Here is a 24,124-nt window from a genome sequence, read left to right on the forward strand (position 1 = left end):
ATTTCACTGGGCTTAAAATGTTGCTATGTATCTGAGGATTTTTATATATCTGAGTAACACAAAGAAAAAAAAGTCTACAATGGGCCTGTAATTTGATATGATTGATGTGATATTAGTCTTAGTTCTGATATATTACATTTAGCAATAAAAGTGTATTATAGGAATGTTTTTCTTTGTTTGTAATAGATGCAGAAATGTTCTTACAGAACTACTGCAGATAAATCTCAGTGCTTAATGATAAGTTCTGTGGAACTAGCTCCCTGACACCCTCTCAACCTTTACAGTTGAGTTAGGTCTAGGCTGCTGGGGGATTTCCCATGATGCACTGAGTGTTTCTTCTTCACCTTCACCTTTCTTCTTTCACTCAATACGATATCATACAATTGTTGGGATTTTCTCTGTATTTTATACCTTAGAATGTAAAGTGCCTTTAGGCAACTGTTGTTGTAATTTGTGTAATTTGGTGCTACATGAATAGAATAAAGCTGAATTGAATTGAATTTAAATGAAGCAATGAGCAGACAGGGGTGAATGGAGTTGAAAAAGATTTCACAATTTTCATATATATATATATATATATAAATGTATATATATATATATATATATATATATATATATATATATATATATATATATATATATATATATATATATGCGCCGTTTGTATTACTGGGCTTTGTGAATATTACAGTACATTTGTAATTATACATTCTGTCCATTGACTCATTCATCGCCATGTGTGACCAAGGTTAATATGATTTGTTGCTCCCTCTCATGTTCAAAGTGAGCTCTCACTTTTCACAGGCAAGTCTGAGAAGTGGTTAAGACGGATGACTGGAGTAACACACTGTTAGTATTTAATGAAGACAGCAAAAGTTTGTGGAGTGTGAGACATTTTAGGGCGATTTTTAGCTGAATTCATTTTCAGACTTTTTAAGAAGAACCCTTAACGATCCCGTGTACTGCTGCAATATGCACAAACATACACGGAAAAATATTGAGTAGATGTCTTACTTTACCCCATTAAACCGTTTATGATTTGAACTATTGTTTTTATGGACAAGAAACATTTTTTTTCTTTTGAAACAGAATGTATTGAAAACAACGGTTTTACTAACAAACAGTGTAATGGTTGTTACAATTTGCTTCTTCTGGTGGACTGATCTGGTTCCATCATAGTTCAACAGTAACAGTAGCAAAACCATCTCTTACACCAAAAGTCTCAAATATCACATGAGCCATTATGGAAAACATCTTTGAAAGGCATTGCTCACCAGATAGATGCAGTAGAGGGAATATTTAGCAAATTTCCCTTTCACACCCTCTAATTTTTCTGCTCTTTTTCCCCATATAAAAAAGATTTCTGCTGGTTTACTGTGAGATCCAAATATCTTAGTGTGCCTGTGTGGGTGTCTGTATAGCTTGCATGTCTTTTCTTTCTTTCTTTGTGATGCTGTGTGGTCTGGAAATCTGTAATTATCTGAACTCTGTGTGAGTGCTACCATGGTGCTAAACCTACCTCGTGCAGTTTGAGCGTTGTTTTGGAGGCCTGACAGGTACAACCATTATTCCAGTTAGTAGTGCCACAGCCACAGTTGCCCCCGCAGCGTTTCACCAGCAGACATCGAGGGAAAAAGACGGCGTTGGTGGTCTTCAGTTCTTCTCGCAAGTTCACAGAGTAGTTGCGAGGAGTACAGCTGTACCACTTGACATCGTTGTGAAGCCGGTTCAGATCAACTTGACAATAATGCAGAAAAGTATCAAATTAACAAACGATCACATTTTTTTCCCTCTCGCTTTGTGCTTTTTATCAAGACTTACTAATTTTTACAATAGCAAATTACCTTCTCTTTTTTTAATCTGTTGTGTTTTATGGTATGACAGAAATACACTAAGGAAAATAGCTCTTTTTATACTGTGTTACACTGCAAAGTTCCCTTTAACACTAAGATTGAAAGAGACAGGTCAGTTATTGCTTTATGTGATGATAAAGACAAATGTGTGGGACAGTGGAGGCACAGAATGAAGAATGGCGTGGAAGGACGGGAGTGATTTACATTGAAAATATCCTTAATATTGACTGAGTGAAAATGGTTGAGAGGTGGAGACACTATTAGTTATGGGGACAACTTCAATGACAAGTGACTGTAGAGATGGAGAGAGGATTGAAAGAGACGCAAAGATGAAGAAGGGGGGACAGTAAAAAAAGCAGGGGGCATTCACTGATTGAAGATCACAGCCTTTCTTTGTGTGATCACTTTGAAGAAAAATCACCTAGTTAGCACACACCGGACCTGCTGCAATGACTCAAAACTAATTTTGAGGGAATTAAGGGAATTATTTGACAGGTGGACAGAAAATAATTAATTAAAGCACTTGTTGCTAAAGAGCTCGACTAGAATCTTTATACGTTTATTATTCACATAAGTCTGCTCGGTGAAAATGTAGAAGGTGAATATTTGTTCTGATGCCAACAAACGACTGTGATGAAAAGACTGATTTGTAATGTGATTAAGCAGAGAACTACAACAGTTATCTCAGTTGTGTACAGACAAATGAGAGAAATGAAACCGACACTCGTGTTGTTTTGTCTGTGAAAAACAGCACGAGTGTTTTAATTTAATCTGGGAGCAATTCAGAGAGACCAAAGGCAGTTTGAAGGCAAAATGATAAGAGGAAGAATAGAAAAAAGACAGCAGAAGCAGAGCAACAATCAGTGGTGGTTTGATTGCGCACTGATTGTGGTCATCAGCAGAATAATAATCATTGCACTGTCCATACCAAGGGCAGTGAATATCTACAACACACGCGGCATAGAGATCGTAAAGTGGATAAGAACACAAGCTCTTTTTTATTTTTTAAAGAAATGAATACACAGTTCACTTTGATTTACTTATCGCATTGATAAAAGTAGATGTAAAAGTTGTAAATGTTTATTCAGTGGTCTCCTAGAGTTTGCTGGAGTCATACTCGAGTACCATGGCTTCAGCACTTACTATACCACAGTCCGATGTTCCACCGCCTGCAGAAACCACTTCAGGGACGCATGACTGAGTCGGCGCTTCGCAAAAGCAGCATAACAAGAAGATACTGCTGATACGTTCACCTTAATAGTAGAAAGCAACTGTCCTCCCTGAAAAATGCTTAAGCACTCAAACCCTAGCAGGGCTTTTGTCCATATATATGTACTTGAAACAATTTAAAGGTAAAACTGTCAGCATTAGCAAAGCTTCATTAGCAGTTCAGGTAGTGCTGTAACCCCCCCCCCCCCCCCCCCCCCCACACCAAAAAAACCCCCAAAAAACAAAAAAACACTGGCAGCAAGACAGCATGGCTGCCATTATGAAAATGCGAGGAAAGATTTTATCATTTCCCTTGGCAGTGCAGAGACAAGGACAACTGAAGGTAGATAGCGCTCTATATATATTGCATTTACAACACTGATGATGGTTGTTTTAGGCCTCCTTTTTCAGTAAAATGGTAATAAGGATTTAAGAACAGACTTATGTGTTATATAGAAAAGAAATGCATCAAATGAAAGCTATCTCTAGTTGAGGTGCTGCACACGTTTGCCTCTTCCTTTAAAATCCTCACATTCTGTCTTACAGGCAGCTGATATTTGCACATCTGCATCAGACTAAATGAAAAGTGGATTATGTCAGCATTTGTGTGAGTATTAGCAGGTTAAATGAGGACAACTGTGTGACAATATTGGATAAGTAGAGAAGATAGTGTGAAATCAGTTTAAAGCTATCTGCTCATTTGAATAAATCTTATTATACATATAAAAATGTCAGGAAATTAAGAATAATGATCATTTGCTACTCAAATTCTTTCTAACAAGGGAAAGAACTGCCATGTGGAGCCTGGCACCTCGCAACAAAAAGACTCCTGGTTTGAACCATCTGGTTGGATGGGGTCTTTTGTGTGTCTTTATGGGTTTCCTCTGGGTGGTCCCCGGTGCTCGAACATGCTTGTCAGGTTAACTGGTGATTCTAAATTGGCCCTAGATTGTGGATGCGAGGGTATCAGGTTTTCTGTCAGTCCGTATTAGCCCTGTGATGAACTATCCATGGCGTATCCTGTCTGTTTCCCCCTATGACAAGTGGATAGGATCTAGCCTCCCACCCACAACCCTGAATTGGAGAATGGTCAAGTGTGGATACAGCTGAACTAAATGTATCTTCATTTACAACCATATTATAGCCTCTATTCCTTGTCCATGCTTGCAAATGACAGTGAACCCATCATGTAGGTAGTCTGCGATTTTACTAAAGATAAAAAAGACACATTTTCAGCAAGGGATCATTTCATGTCTTGTGACAGAATTGTGAGGTAATGTTTCTTTAGATTTTACAATGTGACAGCAGCACATTCAGACTTATGCTACTGCATTGCCTCTAATGACCAAATCCAGTAACCGGTAAGTGTGTTTGTGTACTTTGGGGGTAAGGCACATGCTTTTACGGTTGATGGTGAAGGCACGGGGTTCTTTAGGGTTTTTTTATGCTGTGAGCTTGCAGGTGTATATGTGTGAGACTTGCAGGGCTGAGCTTGTGTCTGTTTAAGGAGAATGAGTATAATCCCAGAAAGGCACTGGTGTGGAAAGGGGAGGGAAAGAACACATTGACAGATGAGCAAGCAACACTCCAAGAATGACTGTGTCACTCACACAGTATCAACGTGAACACAGCATAGCGTCTGAGCACGTGTGGAAAATCATAAAACATATTCTGCTCCAGTGTTTACCCCTCAGTTTCTTTGAAGATTAGTTTATTTGTATTAGCATTACGACGACGTATTTTGAAATTATTTATGTTTGAGGCTGAATGTGTGTGAGTTACTTTACGGACCTGGAGCCGACCCAATTAATATTATCATCTGGCTCGCTGTCCTTCATGAGAACAGAGGTGGGTGTCTTTGTGTGTGTGTCTTAATGAAAGCAAAGCCAAGCTGCTGACTGTGGCAGATTTCTGCTCCACTGCACAGGTTGAATTCCCAATTAGAGAGAGCTATACTGGTGTATCGAAGACCTACCTAGAGCTGCATCTATGCAGCTCTAGGTAGTCCTGCAAAATGCACTAACTGCCCCTCCACAGAGCCTCGTCCTTGTGCCAATCCAGCATGCGCACGCACACGTGCACTAATAAATGAGATAGATTTGCTGTCAAGTACAAATATTTACTAAGGAACAGGACAGCCCTCGGGTAGAAAGACTGAAACAGGAGAGAGATGGCTCAAAAGCACTGCAAATGCTGCAAGCTTGAACATTTTTTTACAGACATGCACACGCAAACACTCCCTTTCTATTGTGTATGGAATAAGCATATAAATTTTCATATCTAGTCAAAGACATCTGCAGTCTGTATCCCCAAGGATAAAATCTGCTGCTTGAATGACTGCAGGTCGCTGGCATTGACTTCACAGTAAAGAGCTGCGTTGTTCTGTCTCGCCTTAAACTTGTCACTGACTCACTATAAACCCTCCCAAAGGGCAATTCGATGATGCAACAACTTACGGCAATACTTTTGCACATAAAATGGAGCACCCCCCGAAAAAAAAGATCTCTGGTATAAACAGAAAAAATATTTTAAAGTTTCCTTTTTCAATCATAGTCAATCAGACTTCTCTTAGTTGTCACCGTTACTTTGATCACTATGCTGGAAGTGCATGTGCGTGTTTTTCCTGCTGTTATATATTCCTTCCTAAAAGCCAAATTAAGTATTAATGCACTCACCTACTAGAAAGCCTAATGTTACAACAGATCTCTTTCTTAAGTGACAGAGGCTGGCTAATACACCTTTTCATGGGATGTCTTTGGCTGTCATCTGTGCTATATTTGAACATCCAGCAACAATTTTGCTCCATCAAAGTTATTACATGACTAATTTCCTTCAAATTACAGCAGCACAGACTTCTTCTGCAGTGGTGTAGCACTGAGTTTTATGTATAGCTCGGTATGTTAGAATGGGCCTCCTGCTGTTTGGGTCTGTCTGGGTCAGCACAAGGCTTCGCGCTCTTCCCCTCCCCTTCAAGCTACCAGAGACCGACCGCAGCGGCACGAGGAGAAATACTGTGCACGCAGCAGAGATTTTGAGGATCACCATCTGTAGAACAATAAAAAGGGATGACTTTCATCCTACGGCATCAAATGAAGCGAAGCCTGCGAGGTGGTTCAGGAACTGCACTGCGTCACACAGCACACGCAATAAAAAGCCTCGTCGTCCTCGTGTCATATACCAGACGCCCTGTTTCAGCTGCAAGATTTCCCATCTCTGTTTCTGACATGTCAGCGCCACATTTGTCTGCTCTTTCAACCCCTCCACCACCCCAGCATCCACTTGTGTGCTGACTGTCTGACTGAAGATAAACTAATTCAATATTACTACTAGTTAGCTGGTCTCATAATAACACATAAGTCTACAAAGACACTATATAACGAGCAGTGGTGGGAATAACGGCGTTACAAGTAACAGCGTTACAAGTAACAGCGTTACTAATTACTAATTACTATTTGTATCTTTACAGCGCCGTTACCGTCACTAACAAGAAAACACGGTGCAGTTACTATTTTTTAACAAACAGTCGGTTGAAGCTGTGTTCAGCTTACCGCATCTTATATCAGTTGCACGGAAGTAGCTGTAAGTAATCTGGGTGCTACAGCTTTAAGCAGCTGCGCGCGCTCCTGCGGATGGCAATCACTTTCTGGCAGATGATCACTTTTTAGCACAACACCTGGAGCTAAGGGGGCAAAACAATCGCATGAGTGCGGCTGTTTGACTGAGGAAGAATAAAGTAGTCGTGGTAAGCCAATCACATGAGCACTTCAAGATGACAAAGCAACAAGGTGATAGATACCAGTTTTTAAATTGTGTTGATAGGCCACGTAAAACCAGAGTCATGATTAACAATATATAAATATAACCTTAATTTGGGCATCTGACCTCTTCTTTAAGGTCAGATAAGGTCAAACTTTTATAAAATGTAAAACTTACCTTTATTATGTCTGCCTGCCAGGTGATAGGCCCTGGATCTATAATGTATGTGTGTTTGAGTGTAGATGCTGTCCAGGTCCTGTCTCCATGTGTTTGGGTTGAGGGATCTGAGAAGCTGCTCCACAGTGTCAAAGGCAGCTATGGTTCTGTCTAAATCATCGAGTGAAAAAGGTGCCTGCTCTGTGACCGCCGCTGACACCTTCCCGCCACCACTGTCCTGCAAAGGTCAAAAGTAAAACTAGTTCTATAATTCTATTTAAATTATCCTAAATTCCACAGTTTATCCTAAATTTCCACAGTTAAAGGATTACAGCTGAAGCAACAGCCATAACTTTGGAGCTGTTGTTTGTTTCTGATCAGAATTCTGTACAGATTTCTGAAAAATCTGAATAAACATCAGATTTATAAACTTAGCAAAATCTGGATTTTAAGAAACTCCATTTACTATAATATAAATGTTCACTCTTTACACACACAGCACTTCTGCTCAAATGAATGAGTGCATCCAGGCCTGTAAGCGATCTTGAGTGTGAGGCTGACCTTGTATTAAACTTGAAAATGCTACCAGTCGTCACATGGTTGAACATGAGCATTACAGCATATATTGCACATATTAACAATACAATACACCCTATTAAACCTGCAATCACTCCATAATTCTATGTCATGTGAATATTGTTAATGCCAAAATCTTTGCAACAATGCTTTTTAACTATATGTCACCTGTTTGTGCATATGTCAACCTACTGTCTGAGGTATACACATGTGGGGAAAAACATTAAACACAGAATTTCTGCTATTTAAAAACATTTTTTTATATTGAACATACACTCTTAAAATCACAGTCTCCTTCTTGTCAGTTCTTCCCAACAATAGTCAGGACAGGGGTGCACAAAACGTAGCACCAGATTAAACAAAAGATATTTGGATGATCACTACTCTAGGAGTATAATTATTATGACCTGTTGGACATTAGAGGTATGACACTGACTGCCTTTACAGCAATGACTTTCATTAAGGTCAGAGGACATTGGTCCTAATGAGGCTTCAGCAATTTAAGGGGGAAACGTGGATTCATCCAATGTAGAAACAGGCCAGAGCCGCTGAGATTTATTAAGATTTATTGTAAGCTCTTAAATAAAGTGGCTTAATAAGTATCCTATAAAAATGATAATTTCAGTATCAGTAAATCTTCCTAACAAAATGTGAAATAAGCTCATATAAAATAAATGTTCACAAGAGCTCAACTGAATATTGAAATAAAATGTTTAAAGCCCGTTTGCATTGTTGTTTAAATAAAGGCATTGTCATCTGTTACCATTTGTATTAGCTTTTCTTTTTGGATTATCTAATCCTTGTAAGAGTATAAGAGTATATGTACCAGTGTAAAACGTGCACCCACATACTTATATAACCAACCCATATGTATTAAAATTTCCTCACAGCCAGAAGCCCACTTATTATTAATTATTATGATCAGATAAGTCAAAGAAATTACACTGATTTCCGGAACGTACTTTAAACATTAGTTTAACGAAGCAAGTCATTTGACACTTTAAGGTCATGCATATTAAATACAGTGCATGCATGCAATAATGTATTCTGTGTGGGCGAGTGTTGGCCTATGCAAATGGTCCATATGTTACAATTACAAGTCATTGTTCCTGGTGTGCTTACAAATGCATTTATGCACGGGTTGGAAGTGTTGGAAGGCAGGCTTTTATACTCATAACTCATGAATAAAGTTTGCGTGAGAATGGCTTACCGACATGGGCACGGTGACAGCCTCCCAGTTGGTGTTCGATGCAGGCAAAGGAGACTCATACTGCAGAAAACAAAAATGGAAATAACTGATGTTATTGCTTATGGCTGAATAAGCTCCTAAAAAGTCTGCACACAGAGGCTACATGGATATGACACGTGACATATCAAAGGTGACTGACAATGCAGAAATGTGGATACAACTGAGTAAGTTGAGGTTAAGATTGTGGGGATGAGATGAATTACCTTTAAATGCTGCTTAAGAGGACATTAAACATTTTCTTTATTGGCAAAGTCTGTAACATTTAGTAACATTTTCTAAGCCCACCCAGTCACTGCACCATCCCCTGTGACCTTTTGCAGCATACGCCTCTAATGCATGGTTTGCTATGTGAAGAAACCTAAGTGTATCTGCTCCATGGGGTGAATGACTGACCTATAGCCACTATTGGTATGTATTTCAGTGTAGTGATAATGCCACTTAAGTGACCTTTTCTCTTAAATCTCTCAGACATCACAGACATACTGCACATATTTCCACATCTTCTCAAACTGTGTTTTTCTTCACATATCAGCGAAACTACAGTTATTGTAAGTGATGATTGGATTTGAAGTCAGGCAAATAAAATCCAAGGTAAAGGTTAGGAGAGGACTGTGAAGATGAGTGAGAATGGAAACTCTGCTTGCTAAAGGTAAATGCTTCCATCTATCAATTCAATGCTCTCACATCGCTGCCCTTGAAGTCAACTTGCAGGATACGGGGTGGAGCGTTCGCATGTTTTCCAAGACATTCAGGTATCTGCCTGTCCAGATGGTAAACTGTCAGTGTGTCAGTGAAATCCTGAAAGAATTTTCAATGAAGCCGGTCACAGCATGCCTTTGTATGTGCATCTGTCTGGGAATGTAATCAGACTCTGGTCAAAGCATTTTTCGACGCCATCCGACTGAATTATTTGGCACTCATTCACACATTCCTTGTCTTTTTTGCCCTTTTGTTTTCACACAGACAAACACACACACACACAATGCCTGAGAGATCACACTTTTTACACACACATAAAATCTCTCTAGCTATCGAATCCCTCTCCTTGAAGAGTCTTAAATACCATCCCCAGTCAATGTGGAACAGTAAATCTGTCTTGACTGGACTTCAAACACACAGCACCCTCGCTTTGTCTTAGTGTGTGCTAGTAATAGAGTTGACATCAAAGACAGTCGGTGTGCAAAGGTTTTTTGTTAAACAGATTCTTCCATGTGGCCTTTGGATAAATGTACTCATACAAATAACTGCACACTCAAACCAGCTGTGAATGAGGTCAGAAGGTTTCGTGTAAGAGCATGTGTGTGTTTGCACTCATATTACTCATGTTATGAGGACTCATACTTTGAAATTTTCATGGTAAGGTTAGGGTAAGGTAAGGTTTATGTCATGTTTGGTTATCTAACGCCTGGTTAACAGACAACAGGAAATGAGTGTACGTTGATGCAATGTCCTCTGCAGCGATAAAAACACGCCTGTGTGCTTGAGTAAATGCATGTTTATAGACGCCTAGTCCCGTTTGCTTTTAAGATCAAAAGCTTCATGTCAACCATATGGAATCCTTAATAGGATTGAATTAAGAGACTTGACTCATCACAGGGCATGGACAGAGATAATTCTTTTTAAAAATGTGTTCTCGTGCAATGGAAACAAATTTTCAGTACTCAATAGTAAAAAGATGAAAAACAGAATTTTTTCAACTCAACTCAAGGTCAATGTCGTATTAATGCAGAATGCTTGCTTCATTATTAATGTTTCATTATTTATTTGTCTATTTGGTATTTTCCTTTATTGTCTAGCCCTTTCACCAGTATGAGTCTCAGTACATTTGATGTACTGAGAAGCTATCTGATCTAAGACCATTAACAAGAATAGTGGCCTCATACAGGACCTTAAGCCATCCACTATAATTGTCCTCAAAACCAAATTTGTCCAAGCAATGAATTAAAAAGACCATTCAACTTGGTCAACAGCTTTCTCAGCATCCAAAGAGAGCACTAAATCATCAACCTGTCTATTTTCCTGAGAGCTGAGGAAACGGTGTCTTTCAGTTTAGTCTAAGGAGTTTGAAAAGAGAAGGACTGGACTTCTTGAAGAAGAAGTTCACCATGATCTGGATGTCTGAGAACCTACACACACATCTTTCAGTGTAACTTTCTTTTTTTTTGTCTACTGCAGAGGACATAATGAATAGATTCGGTCTCACGAGGGTAGGAGGGAATTCCTGGATGATACTGAAAAGATATCATTAATTTGTGAACTGTAGCAACAAAATGATGCATCTGCAGTAATGAATGATTAAATAGTCCAAATTCACTACCAAACTCATCAGGTCCAGAGGATTTCATTCTCTAAAGTTCTCATATTGGATTAAACACCTTAAACACCGCATTAAGAGCAGATTGCTGCTATGTTCATATGGTGGGCAAGCTGAGCCGGGGGAAGAACTAATTCACTGAAACAGATTTTGAATTGTAGCACCATTTTGTTGCTACAATTCAGTCCAGAGTGTACACCACCTCTTGCCCAGTGACAGCTGGAATAGGTCCCAAACCCTCAGTGACTGTGAATTGGATTAGTAGATCAAAAATGGATGAAAAGACGGATGCTTCACAAATGTTTAAGTCATGCTTTATCAGAAAATCCTGCTATATTTTTCATCACCGTAATTTTTTTTATAGCATTACACAAGCCTAAGTGATTAACATAAAAGCAGGTCAGGTCATTATCTTCAGATTAACTGATTAAAGTTCTGCAATGTGCCCTGAACAATATATGTTAGCAGATCTAAATAAGATTCTTTGTAAATATTAAGTGATAAAACAGAGAAGAGGAAGTAAAAGTCAGGAGAAAAGTTTCAGGACACACAGAGAGGAGAATCTCATTTTCCAACAACAAAGTAATGCTAATCACGGAAGCAACGTTAATATTTCAAGGCACTATACCACATTTTCTAATGTTGAGAGGATGCAGTCTTATTTACAGTAGCAGCCCGGGGCAGGGACATCAGGGAGCTGCCCTTTTCAACCTCCATTTTGTACAGTTGGACTGTGGAGCAGCTGAGGATTAAGTGAGCAGTAGATGGTGAGGAGGGAGAGAGCACTTTTCTGTCGACTTTTACCCTGCATGAGCAGCTATCTCCCTCACAGCCAGAGGACATTTAAGTTAGAAGTTAAATCACACTGACCACATTTTATGCTGTCTCATCTATGTTTGAGTCATGCGCTAATGTTCAGCTTAGAGAACTGACAAGACTTACTGTTACAGTTCCTTGTTTAATTTATATTTATTTATTTCTCTTGTTTTTTGTAACACATATTCAACCAGAAACTAATGCAGTTATTCCTGCAGCTGTGTCAATGGAGGTTTGGTTTGTGGATCAGTGGCAGGAAATTTTAGTCCATGGACCCCACACGGCCTGTTTAGATCTCAAGTGATTAAAACTGTTGTATGTATAAAACAAAAGATTATACATAACAAACAGGTGATGTCTTGTCCAAGAAGCCTCGAAGAAAATAAGTGCAATTCCAACAACACGTCTCAGATTTTCCACATTCAGTATTTTGTATACCAGAAAAGCTGCAAAGCAAATTACCATGAGCAAAGCTCTTTGGCTTTACCACCTGGCTTCTGTGTGGCATGGCAACCCACAGGTAATGCCTTTGTCAGCAATGATGACTCACACCTCTGACTCAAATGAAATTTGCAGTTCAAAAAACCCACTCACTTTTACTGCAATTTTTCTACTTGGCAAAAACATTCAGTGGGCCCGATTGGACCCTCTGGTGTCACTCCTGATCTAGGAATAATTCAGGCTCATACTTAATGGATTACATTAAGTATGAGCCTGTTTAGTCAGTATGCAAAATGACTTCAACTGGTTTTGCAGCCACATGACCCAGGCACCATGCAGCCACTGAGTTGACTCTAAACCCCTCTGTATACCAAATTACTCTAGAGTCAGATGTGAGGCCATCTGAAAGCTAAAGCTCGGTCTCAATTGGGTTATGTACCAGGACAACGATCCCAAGCATGGCTGAAAAGAAAAGACACAAAGTTTTGCAACTAATACTCCCTGTGCTTGACGTACCAGCACTTACTAGGAACACTACGAAAACCAATGAAAATCAATAATATTCTTACAAACATAAACAAAGAAAAGCTTCCCTTCACAGTAAATAGATGGCATATTTAGATGCTCAAAGACACTTTATAAAAAGATTCTCTTGTGCAATGAAATGCACCCTTTGCTTCATGTAATTCTGCAGTGCAGGTGGTGAGTAACACCAGTTTAAAACAATGTTTTAGGAGGAAACAGTGACTGACATGAATAACAAGTTAGACCTCTGACTGCAGTGATGCCTACAGGGTTTTATCTGTCTGTCTCTCGTTTAGGTGGTTTAGCAGATGTGAAATAAAGACACACATACTCACACACTCGCATACCAACTGAAATTTGACCCAAATGATGGAACTGCACTTACAATTGCTGTTTCGATTTTAAGAATAGAGTAGAAATACATTTCCATGTACTTCTGTTTATATCTAGCCACATAAATACCCCCATTGGACAAACATTAGCAAGATATCCAACTTTTTTTTGACTTGTGCTATTTTGTGCAGCACTACCTTATTTAGATCAGCATTTGACATACTGATGGTTCAAATAAACACCAGAAAGCTAGTTTAAAGAAGGAGAACATGAAGCCTAACTAATTAATGAGCAGCCATATAGGCTCATTATGAGCAGCGATGTGCCATTTTCCCCACATGTCACAGTTTAAGAATTTTCATTTTGCTTTAAAGAACACATTTTTCTTGGGTTCATATTGTGACGTACACACAAGCAGAATTGCTAGTGAGTCTGCAGCAATCTACTTCGATAGATCTGTAAACCCAAGATGTGGCAATGGATCAACACCAAATATTCAGCTAAATTTATGCTAAAGCTAAAGCTATGGTTCGTTATCCTTCCACAACTCCTCCAAAGTAGTCACACTCATGGAGGACTGAGTCTGCTGCTCTGCTTGCATGCAGCTTGTCCCAAAGTTGGGTCTTCGTATCTATGACATTAGGAAGGCCTTTTATCAAACAAACTGAGATTTAAGTAGGTTTGGATATAAAGTGTTTTAGGTGTCAACACAGCAAGAATTTAACTTTTTTTCTTTGTTTGCTTCCTTGTGTGACTCTGCTTTACCTTCCCCCAATTATAGCGACTGTTTCACTTTCCCTAATGTTTTTTTTCTTTTATCTAATCCACCTTAGTCCACTTCATATAACTTACTTCTTCACAAGAGTCTCTCTCTCTCTTTGTCTCTCTCAGTTCAGGTTGTTTTAGTCATTAGCTGACATGCCGATACCATCTCAGACACCTGTTCTCTCCTTCCAGTGCTGCTTCTCCTCGTTCTCTGCCTGCCTCTCCCTGCCTCTCACTTCCTCCTTTCCTCCCTCTGCCTCTTCTCCTCCTCCTTCTTATCTGTTCGACAGGTCTGGAGAGAACAAATTAGACCTGCTAAATTAAGCCACACACAAAGCTCCAGTCTAGCTGGAGGGAAACTGTGTTTATGTGTGCATGTGTGTGTGTGTGTGTGTGTGTGTGTGTGTGTGTGTGTGTGTGTGTGTGTGTGTGTGTGTGTGTGTGTGAAAGACGGAAAGAGACAAACACACACTCAAACATGGGAGCGCTTTGAAAAATGGGTAAAACTGATTAAATGAGATAAGCCTCTGGAACTGGATTCTGCTTTAAATGTACAGAGGGGTGATTATTTGACCAGAGGAGAAATAACAAAGACTGAGGAGGGAGGGATGGCAGCGAAATGCAATGAGAGTCTGAGAGGGAGAGATAAGAGAGCAGTTTGTGGTTTACGCCAGTGGTAGGAAGTAAGTAGGTACATTTAGGCAAGTGCTCTATTATGAAGTGCTTTTACTTCATTGTCATTACATTAGGTTGAATGACATTGCTGTGTAGTGTTTGCAGTCGAGGTAGTTAAGGGCTAATTTAACCTAAACACCCTATACAGTTTATGGAGAGTACAAACTGTAATTACAGCAGGGGTAAATAAAAGTAATATGAAAATGGCACTAGGAAAGGGAAGGATCTTCAATAAATACGATATCTTTTCCTCTCTCTGTCCGCTAAGACCTTTATTCCTTCTGTGTTCACACCACTTTTGTCTCTCTTTTTTCTCGGATAATAAGCAGTGCCACCAGTTCAACCCTGTCTGTGATGCTGTGTCTCTTCTTCTCTCTGTCATAAATGAGGAAGTCTGGGAACATCTTTAAATGTCTGTGCGTCTCTCCACTGATCTTTCTCTTCCCCTTTCCCCTCTGATAATAGGGTGGGTGAACATTTCATATCGGATTCCCTCACTTTCTTCTTTCCTCTTGCCGACAGAATGACAAAGCTAATCTCCTTATCAATTTGTTTGACAGGCTTTGAGAGAACATGTTCTCATCTTTTGCCCCCAACCGTCCTGCCCTCCTTCACCTATCCCTTCATCTCTCCTCTTTTGTTGAATGGACATGTGAGAAAAGCACGGTTGGCTTACACATGTTGGCAGTCTACTGACAGCGTTACAAGATCCTGTGTTTTTTCTGTTGCTCCTGCCTCTCCTATCTATTTATCTCCATCTCATGCCTTTTCTTTAATGCCGCCACAAGTAAAATGGTCAAAGAGGCATTTTACCTAGGGCACTGCTGTGGTACTGAGTCTGAAACTGATCGGATTTAAAAACAAAAACACACTTGAATGAAGGACTTTATGTTGTGTTTCAAATAACAGCCAATAATTCGTCATCAGCCGTGTGTGTGTGTGTGTGTGTGTGCCCCTTACCAGTGGTGAGTAGTAGATTTTAAATCCTGGCCTTGCAACAAAGTAATCATCAGACTTGAAGGTGACTTTGAGCTTGTTGGTTTTCGAGTTTAGACTGGGTGGTGCCTTCTGCCCGCACCACCGACCCCAAATTATAGTGCTGGTCTCCGATTGGTCCTCCACTTCAACAAAGTCATACCTGCAGTGTGAGTGAGAACAACATAGAAGTATGTTAATTCGTAGGAAATAAGAGAGACTGGCTGAGGATTAAAACTGTACACACACACAAAAAACTATGTTCAAGTTAAGCACAAGTAGTTAGATTTTTGGTACTTTTTTGCACATTATTTCTGGAAATAAAAAACGTATTCTTGCTAAGGTCATGATTAAGCAGCCAGAGAACTGGAAAACAGTAAACAGCCATCACAGTTTATAAACCAATTTATCTTCATATAATATTCTTGTATTTTCTCCTGCAGGGACGAGGATTACTACTGTCAAAATTTCAGTTAACTCTTGGCCTCTGTCAACACTTTCCTGCTGAGTTTATCAGCTCAGTCACTCGTTTTGAGTCATTCTGAATAAATAAATAAGTCTATTTTGTAAATCTTGACTGTATTATGTTTTTTTGAAATTAGGATTATTTAGTGGTATGAAACTAAAGATTGAGTTACGATCAATCACAAGAACGTGCAGTTTTATAGTCAAACGTGTTATTCCTCGTTGGTTTTTCTAACCAAGATGACGATGACAGAAACGCTCATCTCAAGGCTTCGAACTGAGACTGGGTTACGGTAGCTACGTCCATCTTTTATACTGTTACATCAGAATTTCTGTAACTTGTTTTTTATAAAGATGGACAAATAAAGATGATTCTGATTCTGTTCATTTTAAATAACATGCTATGGCATGACAATAGCCAAAATAAATATGCCCAAAGATTAAAAAAACAAAGCTAATTATCCGCTGCAATGCCTAAAGTTCAGTGATTTGTGCCAGAATTGATGCTCCATTTTTGCTAGCACAGCACACGTGGCAACAATAACAATTCTGTCACTTCTAAGGTTTTGCATATAAGGACATTAAAAATGATCAACTCCTTACTAGGACTTAGAATTAGATAAATACAACCTGAGACTAACAAAAAACTTGACATATCACATCACATCATGTCATTATTTATTTTATAAAAACTAAACCAAAATGCTGAAGCAATGTGTGAAAACAAAACACCTCCTGATTCAGTCGTTAATGCTTTGAGCAACAACTTGAAGTATTCTGTGCCACTTTATCTTTCTCCTCTATCATTATTTTGAGGAACCCTGGCTCACTCTTGCTTCAGTTCGTTGAGGTTTGTGGGCATTTGTTTATGCACAGCTCCTTTAACCCTGGAGAACCCATGGGGTCAGATCCGACCCCACTGGTTTACTAGGGAAACCATGGGGTCCCCTATTGACCCCATGGGTTATCCAGGGTTAAGGTTCTACCACAGTCTTCAATCGGGTTAAGGTCTGGAGTTTGGTCCATTGGGACCATTGTGGACAAGCTTTAGCTGTCAGACAGATGGCCTCACATTTTGGTATATAGAGCTCAGGATTGACTCAGTGATTGCGAGTTGGCCAGATCCTAGGGCTGCAGTAGTTGTAGTGATGGTCATCTCCAATTTAGTTCATCAGTCAAAAGGACATTGTTTGGTAAGTCTTGTGGTTGTTCAAGTGCTAACCCTGTTTAGAGAGAAGAGGCTTTCTCCTGACAAACCTTTCAATCAAGTCATAGTTGGCAGTCTTTTACTGTCATGTGTCCGCAGAGTCTGAGATATAGCTTTTTGGTTTTCGCTGTAGTTTGAGGATTTAAAAGTCTGACCTTGGCGTGAATTTGATGGGACATTCACTCCGGGAACGACTGGCAACTATCCACTTTCCACTTGGGAATAATCTTTCTCACTGTAGAATGATGGACTATAAATTGTTTGGAAATGACCATATAAACCTTCCTAGACTGAAAGGCAGCAGTACTCCTGTAAGGTCACTGCTGATGTCTTTCCTCCTTGACTTTTTGTTAACACACACCTAGATGCTCTGGACCTACAAGCTGCCGTTTTTCACTCACGGCTTCTACATTTTGGCTTAGTTTATGTTGAATACATTTTTAAGTCCTTCAAATGACTAGATGTTGTTGTTGTTTTTATCATGTCCGGATATATGACTGTCTATATGACATCACCATGGCTATAACTAGCCTCACGGGCAAAGCTAGACTTTAAAGGCTGATGAAGCAATTTTAAACGTGTCACTGACGCCAACCATAAAATTCTGTTCCAATTTTGTGCCAATCTCACAAACAGCTGGTAGATAGATGGCTAGACTGAACGCAGAGCATAACAAATAACACCAACTTTGGAATAAAGCCTATTTTTTCTTTATGGACACTTCCTCTGTAATGGTTCAGGTAACTTTTAGGGTTATGAGGCACTTTGAGTAATCAGACTTGTTATGATAGAAGTTTATGATGAGTTCTCGGCCAAGCAGACCATCACCATAAACTGCATGATAATAAGCCCACAAAGATACACACACATAATCAATGTGACAAACAAGATTTGAAAGACTGGACAAAGCTCTCTCTCCTTCTTACTACCTTTTTAATTGTCTCCTCCTCCTCTCAACCCCCCCACCCCCTGCTGCTCCCCCTTGTCTTTTCAGGAAAGTGCTTACAAAGACGGCTGAGTTGCATATGGGGATTAAAAAGTCTATTTTCTCCCTGCAGCCCTCAAGGACAAACTTCTTATAGTTCTTGCCAAGAAAGCAAACTTCAGCTATCCATCTCTCCTACAGTGATTCCAGCACCTTATACCTTTTAATATTATTTTCTCTCAGTTCATTTAAATTCCAATTTATTGTGGATCCATGTGACTACAGTACCAAATAATTCACACATATTTTACCGTTGCTATTGTTCAGACTCGAGGCTTTTACACAATACACTTTCCTGTCCTCCCTGTCACACTTCTCCATCAGTCTATCTCCTGCTCGGGTTTCTAAATCACTCTTCCTTCATCTGATGTTTCTCCTTTACAGCTGCTCAGAAATGATCAGTGTTCTTTCTTCTTTTTGTTCACTGCCTTAATCCTTGTTTCCGGTATTCTACTTTGCTCCTCTTGTCTTTTTTTTCCCTAAATGGATTTCATGTCACCCTCCTTACTTCTCTAGATCGTGTGTTGTATTGTGTCAAGTTTTACCTGCACATTCCATTCTCAGCCTCCTCCAGTCCAAAGTGTCCGTCAAACTCCAGGTGTATGCGGCTCCCTGGTGGTGACAGCAGTTTCCATGACAACAGCAGGTTGCGAGGGTAAGCGTTGGGGTAGCGTGGGCTGTGGATGACTCCACCCTGTGGCGTTACTGTGATGTTTTCCTCCTTGCGGTACAAGTCTGTGGTGAGGCGATTGCTGTCTGTTAGTGGTTACAGCTAATCAGTTAGTTAGTCAATTTAATAATAGAAGAAGAAGCAAAGCAGATTGTTCACAGATGCAATTTCACACCCAAGAGAAAAACTTTTTTAGACGTCGGCATCCACAAAGACATGCAAAAGAGGAGCACAAAACATATAAACAACAGCTCATACAGAAACAATCCTCAGCAAAGACCGAAAGACTAATTTAAATAAGAGCGTGCCGAGCACACATATTGAAATGAATCACGTAGATTTGTTTGGGTTTATCTTTATCTGTCTTTGTTTTCTAAGTGAGACTGTGGTAGTTACCCAGCAGGCCATTTCACAGTTCGAAACTTCTCCCCACTCTTTGTATCTGAAATCTTTAAACAGGCGTCTCCATACTGCAGTTTTATCGACTAATCAGCCCACATATATACTATTACCCAAAGACTAGCCAACTATTATACATCAAATGTCTGTCTGCCCGCGATTTTCTCATACATGATAAAGGGACCACACTTCAGTGGGCACACTTAGCACACGGGTACGTCTTAATATTGTGACATCATCATGTTGTTGAGAAACCACCTGCTGATGGCAAAAGTGAACCATCTTTACCATTTTTGCATCCTATTAACCCTTTTTACAAGCAATGCATCATTTTGATGTCATGATATTTTATGTCTACAAAACCTAATTATGGCATATGCTCATACTGCGCTACGCTAATACTGATCAGTTGATAGTGGAGGCCGTTTAGTGCAGCAAACTCATCGTCATGTTCAAGAAACCAGTAAAAGATCATCTAAGTTTTGTGACATGATGCATTATTCTGCTGAAAACAGCCAAATGAAGATGGTATACTGTGGTCATACAGTGGTGCACATGGTCAGGACATGATAATTAAACAGTGCTCAGTTAGTACTAAAGGGCCCAAAGTGTGCCAAGAAAATATTATTCCAACAAGATGAACTTCAGGAGGTTGTCTCAACCATTTCTACAAATGCTTTGAGTTCCATGTAAGGTGGAACTTAATACTTAATACTGTGTACTTAATAAATGTCTAACAAGTGTACAATGAGTGTGTATAATATAACATGTGGGTTTTAGTATGAAAAAAGTCTGATATCTTTCAGATAGGGCAAAGACTTGGTTTCTATCAAACATGTATTTATATACTGGTGTCCATCAAATAACAATATTATTGTCTGACCTTTTCACACCGATTACATTTGAATATTTCAGTTCAAGTAAACATTTGTCACTAACTAAATTTGTCTTGCTATTATTATTCTGCAGAAAAGGTCAAAAAATATTCACATGCATTCCCTGAAGGTCATGAATATCAACAATAACTGGTCACCCACCAAAATCATTCAGAATAATTCTCTTGGAACCAAGAGTCATTGCTAGTTTTGGTAGCCAGGGACCGAACTGTCAGGGTCTGTGCCCTGGCAGCCGTGATGCGGACGCTGTACCGGTCTGTCGTGGTGAAGAGAGAACTGAGCGTAAAAGCGAAGCGCTCAATTTCCCGGTCGGTCTTCATCCCTACCCTCACCTATGATCACAATCTCTGGATAGTGACCGAAAGAATGAGATCGTGGACACAAGCAAAAATTAGCTTTGTCCAAAGGGTGGCTGGCCTCTCCCTTAGAGATAAGGCGAGGAGTTCGGACAATCGGGAGAGACTCAGAGTAGAGCCGTTGCTCCTCCACATCGAAAGGAACCAGTTGGGGTGGTTCGGTATCTGACTAAGCTGCCTCCTGGGCGCCTTCTAGGTGAGGAGTATTATCTGTGTTAACACATCAGTCTATTGTAACAAAAATACTTAAAGTATCTGGAAGAAATATTCTTGCTTCATGTTTATATATAGGTAACAACTTTATATGTACAGAAGGTGTATGGGTAGGTTCTAAAGTTATGCTTTAAGTAAAACGACTGCTCATTGGTGGTGAACATGAAATTACAACCACTCAAAATGCTGCCCTAACTAACCAATGCAATCATAAATCTATTTTTGACATTTCATAACAATAATCATTAATTGGCCTCACAAATCTAAATCTATTCCTGAGTTCCTGAAAATTCAAGAGGGGAAAAAAAAGCTCTTACACACACTCCCTAAGGTCAGGCTGTGTGCTGAAGTAGGCTGACAGGGCTGTATTTTCCGAGTGGTGTGTGTTTTTTAGAGCACTGAATGCATAATCAAGGCACAGCCTGCACCCCTGGGAGTTGATGGTGATGATGAAGCTTTGGCCTCCTCCTCCTCTTCACTCTGAGCTTCTCTTAATTCCTCCTCTTGCTCAGCCCGGTCTTTACCTTTCACCTCCTCTCTGTGTTTCTCTTCTCTACAGTGCCGCAGTTCCGCCTCAGTCACCGGTCATTCTGCTCTCTTCAACAGTCTGCTAATTCTGGCTCCAACAGTTAACACAGCACTCCAGTGTGTATCATGGGCAGCGGGGATTAATGCAGCATGTACTTCTAGTCTGGAGCATGTGTGTAAATGTGACTGCATGTGTGTGCTGGGGCACAATTTTATTTGTAATAAAATTCTTCCGCTTTGCTGATCAGAAGCCTGGCTGTGTAAGTCCACTCAGTCAAAAGAAGTGCTTATATGTGAGGAACTCTAATCTAACTATATCCCTGGTGAACAGAGTGTGTCTGTTTCAGTTCTTTTCATAAAGAATTTGCATTAAACCTCATGTGACTGCAAGTGGTCGCAAGCACAGCATGTGCATTGCTTACAATGTCCAATACATATAACCGTAAATACACGTTAGTGCCACTTTTTAACACACCATGAAGCATCGATATGCTGAAATACATCAAGAGATAGAAGTCAGTGCTTCTGACCATGAAATAATCTAGCACATAATTGCTGTAAAGCCACAACCCAATTAATGCCCCCATCCATTAATGCACCTGTCCATGCGCACAGGTCTATCTGTGTGTAAGAAGAGGGCAGACACTAAAATGAGGAAATATGCAAATGTGCTTGAAAAGCAGTGAGCTCTTCTGGATGATGTTCTGCAGTCACATCATGACCTTAATATAAATCATGCAGTGATGTCAGTGACACTGTTGCAAATTAATGCAAATGATACAGTGATTATAAAGGAAGTTTCTATTAAAAATCCAGTCCACAGAATCAACAGTGGGAGAAACTAACTGGTGCAATTTATCAGACTGCTGAGGATTCTCGGTAAATGGCTCACACGGACTAAGCAGAATCCGGAAACCAGCAGACATATCAGCGGGCACAGATGGATATGCAGTGCAGTCTGGAAATATTAGGACAGGGACAGATTTAGCTCAGGTTTTCACAGGTTTGTACTTATATTAGTCTTTTTTTAAATTGTCATTTTCATTTTCTGATAAGATTAACTTCAATCTGTTTCCACGGTGAGGTGGCTTTGTTCAGTGTAGGTTCTACTATTATTATTATTATTATTTAAAATATCAATATTAATAATTTAATTAGTGATTATGGCTGTAGGAATGTGAATGTATATAGGGCTCTTCTATAGGTCCTGCGATGGAGTTGTAACATCTTGCTACGTGATAGTCCACTCCAACCCATCTGCCATTAATTATTATTATTCCTTGCTGTTGTTATTTCTATTTTTGCAAGACATAAGCCTCAGTCACATTATAACTTATTGATTATAGGATCTTTAATCTAAACTAGTCATATAATTTATATGAAATGAAATTGGGCAGAAAGTCAACATTCTGCAGTCACAGAAAATGATATTGTGCTGATAATATCACTGTCTGACTCAAATCCTACATTTAGCCACCCCCTCCAACCCCCACCATCTTGCTCACACACACAAACACACACGCACATTGTCGTCTGCTCCACACTCACAAACTCACCACACAGTCACGCAGCATCATTGTCACAGTTATTTAAGTGTCAGATCAGGAGTCTGAGAGTTTAATTGGCAGTCAGTTTCTGTGTGTGTTAATCATTTTGCGAGGACCTACAACCTGCTACTTTATGGGTCTGTGTCTTCCTTATGAGACAAAAAAACAAGTACCTTAAATTTAAATCCTTCCCTTTCGAGATGAAGAGCTCTTTATAAAGTTGGCTTTAGATTAGGGTTTGTAGTAAAGCATTAGCGTTTTGATAAGGTTAGAGTACGTTTCTATCAGATGAATGGAAGTTAATGCAATGTCCTCTGAAGTCATGGATACATGGCTGTGTGTGTTTATGGATGTGGCAGGTTACAAGAAAAAGGTTTAGACTATACATGTGTGTATTTGGATGCATGCATGTCTTGAAGGATGTATGTGGTTAATTTTTCCCTAATTAAATTTAACTCTCCCACCTCCAGTGTCAGAGTGTAATGTTCTCCATGGTGCTGAAATCTATTTCTGATCCCAGTGCCAATCACACTCTAATCACCAGCAACATGATGCATCACGGAAGGAAAAATAGCTCTTTAGAGAAAGCACTGAAGTTGCTCGGAGGGAACTGATGTTGAAGCTAAGATATGAAACTTTTATATTTCTCTCTTAATTAAAATCAGATTTTGGTGAAGTCACAGGTGTGCAAAGAGTAAATATTAAAAAATAGATCTATTTTTTAGTTCAAGTGTCTGTTCTGTGTGAAGCAAACTCTGTTTTTCTTGAGTGACAGTTTACATACTGTATGATGAATTCCCACACAGAGACACAGTCCCAGAGGACATTACCTATAACAAGGCGACCCCATTTCTTACATCTGCCATCCCCTGTCTAACATATCCTGTCTGACTTTCATCTCCTAACAATGAATTCTCATAACTTTCACACACAAACACACACATATACAAGACAGCAGGACACATGTAATGGATTCACTTTCAGCTGTGAAAAACTACCCAGAGATTGCTGTTTTCATTCAAGGTGGCATTACTAAAAAAGCAGGTGTTTATTTTTGATGTGCTTCATGATTATTAACTAAGTATTTACGCCTGTTTCAAAAATCACAGTTAAGTATTTAATGGACAGGTCAAAATACTTTTTTGGGGGGAAAATGTGCTTTACTTGCTTTCTAGTGGAGAGTTAAGATGACATAGTGATACACTGTTTGTTAAA

General features: G+C 39.5%; 1 protein-coding gene across 2 annotated transcripts in view; it reads right to left on the bottom strand.

Moving 5' to 3' along the window:
* pdgfd (platelet derived growth factor d) overlaps positions 1–24,124 on the bottom strand; it is a 53,090-nt gene that overhangs the window by 4,741 nt on the left and 24,225 nt on the right. The window contains exons 2-6 of one of the 2 annotated variants that reach the window (XM_006802087.2): positions 18,846–19,035; positions 15,629–15,806; positions 8,761–8,820; positions 6,996–7,212; positions 1,520–1,737 (exon numbers count right to left, since the gene is read on the bottom strand). In XM_006802087.2, coding sequence (XP_006802150.2) covers positions 1,520–1,737; positions 6,996–7,212; positions 8,761–8,820; positions 15,629–15,806; positions 18,846–19,035 — 863 coding nt within the window. Of the gene's footprint in view, positions 1–1,519; positions 1,738–6,995; positions 7,213–8,760; positions 8,821–15,628; positions 15,807–18,845; positions 19,057–24,124 lie in introns of both variants that reach the window. The other variant, XM_087850943.1, reaches the window with a different exon arrangement.

This window comes from Neolamprologus brichardi, chromosome 14, assembly GCF_056152115.1.
Source record: "Neolamprologus brichardi isolate AB-2024 chromosome 14, ASM5615211v1, whole genome shotgun sequence".
Lineage (NCBI taxonomy): Eukaryota > Metazoa > Chordata > Actinopteri > Cichliformes > Cichlidae > Neolamprologus > Neolamprologus brichardi.